The 9713-nt window shown below is 34.1% G+C and overlaps 1 protein-coding gene across 1 annotated transcript; it reads left to right on the top strand.

Annotated features, from left to right (window-relative positions):
* The first annotated feature begins 5131 nt into the window (after positions 1-5131).
* LOC126553460 (plexin-A1-like) lies at positions 5132-9059 on the top strand. The gene is made up of 2 exons (XM_050208620.1): positions 5132-5224; positions 6692-9059. The coding sequence occupies exons 1-2, from the start codon at positions 5141-5143 to the stop codon at positions 8783-8785; spliced, it is 2178 nt and encodes a 725-aa protein (XP_050064577.1). The 5' UTR covers positions 5132-5140; the 3' UTR covers positions 8786-9059.
* Positions 9060-9713: the final 654 nt, after the last annotated feature.

The following is a 9713-nucleotide window of genomic DNA, read 5'->3' as shown; positions in this document are numbered from 1 at the left end:
CTACTTACATATAAATGAAAACAGTAAAGTTAACACTTAAACGATGTGTTAAAATACGTATTGATTATTTATTTTAAATTCTATAATTCTGTCTTAGACCAAAAAAATTTAAATTTATAAAAAAAAAAGAATAATTAATCTATTTTAACATTAGGATATACTTCACTTTGATATTTTAATGATGGTTAAGAAATTATTTTTAAATTGACTGTAATTTTAAAATATTTTAACAAAATAATAATTATAAAATTAAAAATGTATATACTAATTATTTTTTATCATTGGTGTTTCTCACCACAAATAATTAGTTAGAGTACATTAGTAATAGTATTTAACATTTAGTATGCTTATTGTAATTGTTATCATTTAATTATTGAGAGTTTAGCACTGTAAATTGTAACGACTGTTAGTAGAATGACCTTTATCCTTCTCTTTCTAGTAATAAGTAACATAAAGAAAAATTTGGGCGGATTTCTGCATTGATAGTAGGTATACATTTTTAATATGCCTAAATACAACACTGTAAAATCATACAATAGACGTTACTAATGCTTTACCCATACATTTAGTTTACAAAAAATGAACATCCGCTATTTCATTATTGTACTCATAATTGCAAAGATTATAAACTACAATATTAATCTAAAATGTCAATTATACTAATGTTTTATTTTAATATAAATTTAATGTGTGGGATAATCGAGTAGGTACTCGATAAATACAAATGCGAATATTAGAGGGTCCTAGGTATACCGTTTAAGTCATTCAGTTCAATCGAGTAGAAAGAACATGACAGACCTCCTGATCGAAGTATGTGTGTATCTCTTGTTTCTCGCAGGTGTTGTGAATTTTCCAGTGTCTTGTGTACATTCTTAAAAAGTGCGCATTTATTTGTTTACGTTTACGTTTTTGAAGTATCTATGCTAATACCTTTTTCTTTACCTATAGAAGAGTTGATGATATTTACATTTATTAAATAGTAAGTAATAATTAACGCGTATCTATAAATTGCTTTATAATATAAGTACCTAAACAGTAAATTTTATTGAAAAGCTTTCTAAAATATTTAGAAAAAGAAAACCTACTAAATATAGCGCATGTTCAATATTTAAGAGGTATACAAACATAATATTTCAATATGAATATATATATATATATAGTGTTATAAACTGTAGATATAGGACAAATTATTCGCTTCCGCAAAAAAACACTTAACTAAGACATTCGGGTCTTGTCATAATTTTATACGCGGAAAACACTAATACAGTAGGTTGTAGGTATATATTATTGATACATACAAGACTTAATTTTTGAAAATGTTTATAGACACATCTTATGTTTAAATTCTAAAGATGTAATTTAATAATGAAATATCATAACTTTATTACAGTATAGTTTGCATTATAATTTAAAACAATTTGAAGTGTAAAAATAATTTAAAAAATAGACACAAAATATTTTTAAAGCATAAAATGTGAATACATATTATAAGCATAAGTATCTTAACTAGATACTTAATCCGGACATGCTGAAATTCATTTTAAAGAGGGTGTCGTACTCTATCCTTATCTTGTCGACATAGCAAATTTTCATTCAAAAGTTTTAAATTTTAATAGTATGCCGTTAGTTATGCGGTGTTATAGGTACGGGCACCAAACGATTGCGCGTGGTTCTTATCGGCGGTACCGTTTTAGGCGGACGATTGCGCGCGCTATTTTGTTTTTACTTCTAAGCAACGTTGTCAATATATAGGCGCACGATAAATCCTAAGTAGGCCGAATGTAAGTTCGTACACGAGACCTAGCAGGTAAACTAAAGACATATTATGTTAGTCCCTACACGGTAAAAAAAGATACATGTGTAAGTTCCTACACTACGTATATCATAAGTTATCAATGTAATATCAGTTAGGTATATTATATAATGCTGTCATACATTTTAACCCTTTATAGCATATAGCTGCATCTTGCATATTATGTGATAATAAGTCATACTATTAGATTCTACGGTTGTGTTTTCCTGTAATTTAATTGATGTATATTTCATTATTTGTAAATGAGTACCTATTGACGATTCATTATTTTTTTCGATTGTATTTTTATGTTTGATTTTTTTAACTTGAGCGTTTGAAACTTAAAAGTACATTTATGATGAAACATTGATTATGTTTATAATATATTATAATATAATAAAAAAATACCTACTGCTTTCTACTTCTGACGTGAAGACAGTCTGTTAGCCTATATAACTTAGTATATTTTATGATATGTTTTTTTTTTAACCATAAAAGTTAATTATTTTACGCTTAGTATTACGATAGATTGACATAATTTTTTTTTTTCGAAAATATTGCATTTATTATATTATTAGTATTAAATAATTGTTATAATATTATACCATTTTATATAATTTTTATTAACTTTTTAGTTAAATGTTAGTTATAAATTACTAACTACTGTAAAGTGTAAATAAACTAAAACAGTGTGAATAGGGTCATAGTGTATACTATACATAAATAGTATCTTTAAATTAATCAACATATTTTAAAAAGGCCATTACGTAGCCACATATATATTATAGTGAAATTCATAATATAATACTCACGTAAAAGTATTAAATTAACAAATAATTTTTTTAAATTTAAATAAAATAATTACCATCGATATTAATTATAGTTAAAATACGTAATTTTGTCTATATTTAAATTACAATACGTAGATATATAAAAAGAATAATTTATTGTGTTGGTATATTTTTACTAATGATGACCCCCAAAATATCAACTAGATTACTATATTTACCAGAAGGCGGAAACCTACTCCAAAATTTTAGTTGATCAATAATATCATACTGTAACTAAAAACCTAAAAAATATATAAACTTAATTATTTTTATAAATATTTAAAAAAGTTCAAATTTGAACAAAACTACATACTTTAGAATTAAAAAGGAAATTAATTATTTTGTTATAAATTAAAAACATTATTTATATATATTTAAAACGTTTACGTATATTATATTGTTATGAACTTTACAATACGCAACGACAATTTGATTTATTTTTAAATACTATCTATTTATTATACATGAACCTATTTTTACCTTTTTATGGTATTTAAAGAAAGATGTAATGTATAAAGTGTAAGTTATTGAATTATTATATAAGATGATAATGTTGATATAATATAGTATAAAAATAAATTATTACAATAAATAAATATGTACTAGCAAATTATTTAACAAATGCAATATTTTAGAAAACAGTTATACCAATTTACCGAAATACTAAATGTAAAATAATTAATAAATTATTTTAATAGCTATATCAAAATAATGTATTATTATAAAATATACTTATGTTCATTTGCCCAAATGATGGATAAAAAGAGTTCAATAAAATTTTTATCGTTTTGATGACCTAGTTATTAGTTTGATAACCACTTATTGGTCGTTTGTGTGGCCGATCATTAGTGATGTAGACTGACAGACCGTCTCCACTCAAAATCGTTTTTCATACACAATGACGTGTCATTATATTTAAATTTAACACATCCAATTCCCATAGGCCATATTTATTATAGACCTAATTAAATTGCTATTAAACACCCTTAATGGCCAAACATTCATCAATGTATCATTGTAAGAAGCCTGCAGGTAAAATCAATTGGTTCATTTATCACTTCATTTAGAATCTAAAAAATTAATAATAAATACTCAATAAAAAAAATTAAAAATAAAAAAATATTCTAGATAAATGAATTCTATTTACGATGATAATATTATTTTTACACAAATGTGCTTACATATTGATACTATTGTAGTGAATTTGAAAGATTCAAACATCAAATGATAACAAGTGTGATAGAATAATATACATATTAGACAACAAAATTGGACAATCGGAATAGGCGTGAATTTTGAATCAAGTTTTATCGGGCCAACCATACATTATTCATAAGTAGATTATTTACTGCAATATTCTATAAATATAGTATAATATATCAAAATGATGAGAGTATATTATGCTCGTGATAGACAACTAAACTGCAGTTGTAGTATTCTGGACTTTGAACGAATGATTACACCAAGCGTGTATATAATAATATATTGGTATCTGAATTCAATTTTCTATAAAGAAGGCACAATTCAAAATAATATTATTTTCATTATTAATCATTCATAAAATTTGTTTAAATCTGTTATACGAATAATAATAGTTAGCAGATAAAAATTAAATATTCTTAATAGACTCACTCATATTTGACATTTAGACGTAAATAATCGCAGACCGATATACCAAGTCCCAAATAATACGAAGCATCTAATTATCTGTACTTCATGTAATGTGATTTAATCGTATTTTGTTGATACTTGTTGGCAGTTCTTTATAAACGGGCCTCCAAATCTCGTAATGTCCGTTTTTAATTCTAAAATAGTGTTCAAAAGAAAGTATTTTTTTGCAATATATTTTGTTGTATTTATACCTTACACGTTTATATGTCTAACAATTCGTTTTAAAATGCTTTAGCAGGTGCCCGGCAGCACACTACGGTCTTGAGTAAAGTAAATATAAAAAACATAGGTAAATTTAATTTAATTATCAATCATTAAAAATAAATAACAACCTAAAAATTCCATTGTAAGCTAATGATAGTAATATCAGGTTATAATTATAAATATCCTGTTTCAACAAAAATTATAGACACCTAATACTTTCATGCATATTGTATAACTAGGTATGAAAATATAAATTAATATAATAAAAATAACTTTTAATTTGTATAGTTATACTATAAATATTATTATATTAAATTTTCTTTTTATAGTAATTGATTTCATTACATCTGAGAAAATAATATATTTAATTTGTTATGATCGTTTATAAATTATAAATATATTATATACCTACATAATGTAATGTGCCATATTATATTTATTTGAAATAAAAGGTTTTTCCGATATTCTGGAAAACATATTGAACATACTACTTTTAAAATATTGTAAAATATACCTAGATATACTGATGTTCAAATAAAGAAGTATTTGAATTATAAAAACAAATTGTACCATGTATATTTTATTAACTATATAGTATATAGTATTTTTATTTTTAGGGTATATCATACAAAAATCAAACATTATGGAGAACGCCCGACGCTCAGAAAAAAATAGAATTTATTGGAACCATAATGCTTCTATTAACGGATTATTAGTAATTGTAATGGTAAGTATACATATTATTGTAAATATCAAATTGAACACAATATCATGTTTATAACGTATATGTATAAGAATTTATAAGTAAGACCTTTTTTGAAAGTGAAGTCTGATTAAAACTAATAAGAACATATTTTCTTTCTTAGATAGTTTTAATATAGGTACCTCTTAATTCAGTAGCGATCTAAAACCATTTCTGTTAACCCTAAAAAAATATCATTTTTGTCGTTGTCTAAGCCCCCCCCATAAGGCATTTAATATAATATTATATAATACGTAAAAATAATAATACATATATGTATACTTTAATAACGTATAATGGAATAGCTGGTCACACACACACGCACACATATTTTGTTTATTATTTTATTTTTGTTTAATTATTATTGTCGCGTTAGTTATATAACATATAATATTATGCGAGGACGCCTTATCGTCCGATGTTGGCCGGCTGGAACGCGAATATTTAGCACGGCCACCGTAATTCAATCAGTTTCAATAAGATATCGTACCGTACGTCGTGAAGGCACCGCCGTGCGTCGAATCGGTTTTTTTTTAAATTTTGCACCTTTTCAAAGTTATTATATCATTACCACCAGTGTTTTGGTGGTTAGTGAGTGCAGGACGCGAATCTCCTTTTTATTATTGTATCGGTGCAGGGCGCCTTATTGTTTTTTATGTATTTGTGTGCGCTAATCGCCACAATCTTATTATTACATATTATTATATATACAACGCGAATCGCCGCGTTCTATCTTATTTTATTGGCGCTAATCGCCGCATTTTTATGTGTGTGTGAAATTATTAATTATGTATAGGCTAGGTCTATTAGGCATCAGCTGCAGGCCAGCCGAGCACCGACAATAAATTAAATTAAATTATGAGTTTTTTTTTTCTTCTAAATTATTATTTTATTTGTATTTTTTAAAGTTGTGCCAAATGATAATTTATTATGCATTATTATTGATACTTAGCAGTTAGTTGTATAATATTGTTATTTATAATTGGATGTGCCGAACCGGCAACTAATATATTATTATTTTTCGTTGTTGGGCCAAAAAGGCCGTAACTATTTATTATTATATACGTATTTTTTACCATATTTACAATCTGTGTTACCATTATTAATTGAGTTACCCGTGTTCTATAGTTTTTAAGTCTTACACACACACAATAGACACACTTATATATTTATACATCTTACATAACAAGCATTACATAGCTCAACAGTATTTGCCCGGCAATCCCGACCACTGCTGTTCGAGCTATTTACATCACTACACACCCAGCTATTCTATAGTGTCATATATATTATCAAGGTTTTAAGTATTAGTGGTGGGTAATAAGTTGGTGCCCGGGTGTACATATTATTATTTTATGTTCCCGGCCCGTTAAGTTGTATTACATAATATTAATACTTTCGTATAGTTGAACGTCTTCAAAATCCAGTCGGTATAAATAAAAATAAAACATTGTACCGTACGTTTTAAAACTTGAACTTACGTCGGACTGTTTTTGTTTTCAACAGGTATTGTTCAGCGTGTGTCACATCGCCCAGGCCAATCACACGACAACGATCGATTGCTCGGGACTGAAGAGGTGTCAAAAATGCACCGGTCAGGGATCGGCGTGCGTCTGGTCGCTGGAACGTCAGGCGTGTTTCGCGGACTACGGGAAAAAGCTGTCGCTGGCCGTCCGCAAAACGACCGATTGTCCGCGGGTGACGTCCGTCACGAGGGTGACGTATGCGGCCTACCTGCCTTTCGTTTACAAGGTGCAGGTGTCCAACGACGTGACCGAGTTCATGGCGTTTCTCGGGGACGTGCAGGTGTCGTGCGTCGTGTTGGACGTGACGCGCCCCGCCCGGGTGTCCAACGACACGATCAGTTGCGCGCCCGTCGACAAGTCCGACCTGGGCTTCGACCACCAGAGGCTGATGACCTATCACTGTTACGTGACGTTCGGCGACGGCGACACCATACTGCGGCTGGACGACGCCGCCGACAGTTACTTCGCGGTGTACGACGAATTCTACTACGGGTACCCGATGGACGCCGAGAGCTGCGTGGCCTGCGCTTGGGACGTGGGCCACTACGCGTACCATTACAAGTGGTGCTCCAGCCGGAACGTGGCCACGGGCCGGTACCTGTACTACGTCGGTCACAGCGACACCGACCGGAACGCCGCGATGCCGGCCGACGACCGCCTCGCGGCCACCGTGCCCGCGTCGTCCGGATGCGAGGACGTGCGCGTCCGGTCCGTGGAACCGTCGTCCGCGCTGTGGACGGGCGGCGTGCGCATAAGCGTGACGGTCAGTAACCACTCGATACTGGCCGACGGCGGCGAGGTGACAGTGACCGCGGCCGGACGGGCGTGCGCGCGACCCGAGTCCACGGTTCGCGGCACCGGGGTCACGTGCGTGCTGACCGCCCCCGGGCCGGGCGAGGTGCGACCTCGGACCGCCTACGTCAGCGGCCCGGTAACGATCTCCTACGGCGCATCGTCGCTGACGGTCGAGTCGGCGCAAACGTTCCGGCTCGTCTACCCCGAAATCACGGACGTCAGCCCGTCGTGCGGCCCGCTGACCGGCGGCACTCTGCTCACCGTCCGCGGACGACAGCTGAACGCCGGCAGTCTGGTGACCGTCACCGTGACCGCCGCCGCGGAGGACGACGGCGGGTCGCCTTCGTCGGTACCGTGCGAAGTGGTGGCCCGGTACGCCGACCGCATCCTGTGCCTGACCGGGCCGTCGGACCGGGCCGCGGTCGGCGTCGTTCGCGCGCTGTTCGACGGCAAGCTGCGCGTCCAGGACGGACCGGACGGCCCGCTGACGTTCGCCTACGGCGCGGAGCCCGCGCTGACCGCCGGTCAACGGTTCGAGGGCATCGCGTCCGGCGGCACGGCCGCGCCGGTCCGCGGTACCGGTTTCGCGTGCGTCAGCGACGCCGTCATGTACGCGGACAGGGGCGGCGTCCGCCGGCTGGCCGCCGCCCACTGCCGCCCGGTCAACGACACGTTCATGGTGTGCGGCACCCCGAGACTGGACGGGCCGACCGGCGGCGCCGGCGACTCGCCGGAACGGTTGCGTTTCGGGTTCCGCGTCCGGCACGTCGACGGTCACGTTTCCGACATGCCGCCACAACCGGACACCGACGGGTACGTGGCGCACTCCGATCCCGTGCTGGTGGACTTCTCCGTGTCGGCCTCCGGTCGGACCGTGATGATCAGCGGACTGGACCTGGGTCGCGGTTACCGGGCCGCCGACGTCGCGGTCGTCGAATCCGCCAACGACCCGTCCTCGGTCGCTTGCAACGTGACCGCGGTCACCCGACGCCATATCGTGTGCAAGACGGCCTCGCCGTCCGATCTGCTGCACGGCGTCCCAGCCCTAGTCGTCACCATCGGCGACCGGTTCACCCGCACGGTCAACTCCACGGCTTATCGGTCCCCGTCGTTCGGAATACTCTTCTTCGTCACGGTCTTCGTGTTGATCGCTCTGGTGTATTATTGCTACTACAAGTCGAAATCTGTCGTCGTACCACGCTTCGGTTTTGCAAACACTATGTAACGAGTGCCACTTAATTTATGTTGTGACATAATTAATTAGAGTTAATGATTTATTTTTACTTTTATTATTATAATTATTATTGGTTTTTTTTTTTGTCATGATATTACTTTTTCACGTATACGAACTATACCGACTTTAATTTATTTATTTTTTTTAATATCATTTGAATTATTTATTTGTGTTGTCGGTTCTCACCTGCAATTGTTTCTATATTATTATTATTTTAATATTATAAAAGTTTCGCTGTTGGTAAGCTATACGTTACAGCTATAGAAGTATATTGGCCTATTATAAAAGTATTTTAATTTATAAAGTATTATTAGGTATAAGTTTTAAGTTCAAAATATCTGTATAATATACATTAGATTCTTAAGATTCATTCCTAATTCTTTTTGATTTTTGTAATCATTATTTGTATAATTTTATTATATAGTGACATTTTAGATTTATGATTTTAATTTATTTATTTACATTCAAATATAATGGTTCATTCTTTTTATATTATAAAATAAAATTAAAATATTTAAAATAATTCAATGAAGAGTGTTTTTAATTTTTATTGCGTATAAATACCTACATAACAAAAATTATGCACGCACTTTACGTGTTTCATATACCTAACATTGTTATAAAGGCTAAATTATAATGTATCAATGTATGTTTTTGGTTAATAATGAATAATTTTATTTTAGTATAATTATCATACATTTACTAAAGCAAACTTTTAAACTATTTAATTCGTAGGTATTAGCATTGATTATACATAGTATAATACATATTATACTATGTATAATCAATGGTATTAGCTATAACATCTTCAATGGCATAAGTTGAATGTGATGGGAGGTGCCTGGGGGGATCAAACATATAGAGTCAATAATATAGACAATACATAAAATTGTTTTATACAGCAAGAAATTCAAGTATA

The sequence above is a fragment of the Aphis gossypii genome, unplaced genomic scaffold (genome assembly GCF_020184175.1).
Source record: "Aphis gossypii isolate Hap1 unplaced genomic scaffold, ASM2018417v2 Contig00250, whole genome shotgun sequence".
NCBI classification, from domain to species: domain Eukaryota; kingdom Metazoa; phylum Arthropoda; class Insecta; order Hemiptera; family Aphididae; genus Aphis; species Aphis gossypii.
The sequence above is the reverse complement of the archived record's forward strand: the minus strand, read 5'-3'. Positions and strand labels throughout refer to the sequence as shown.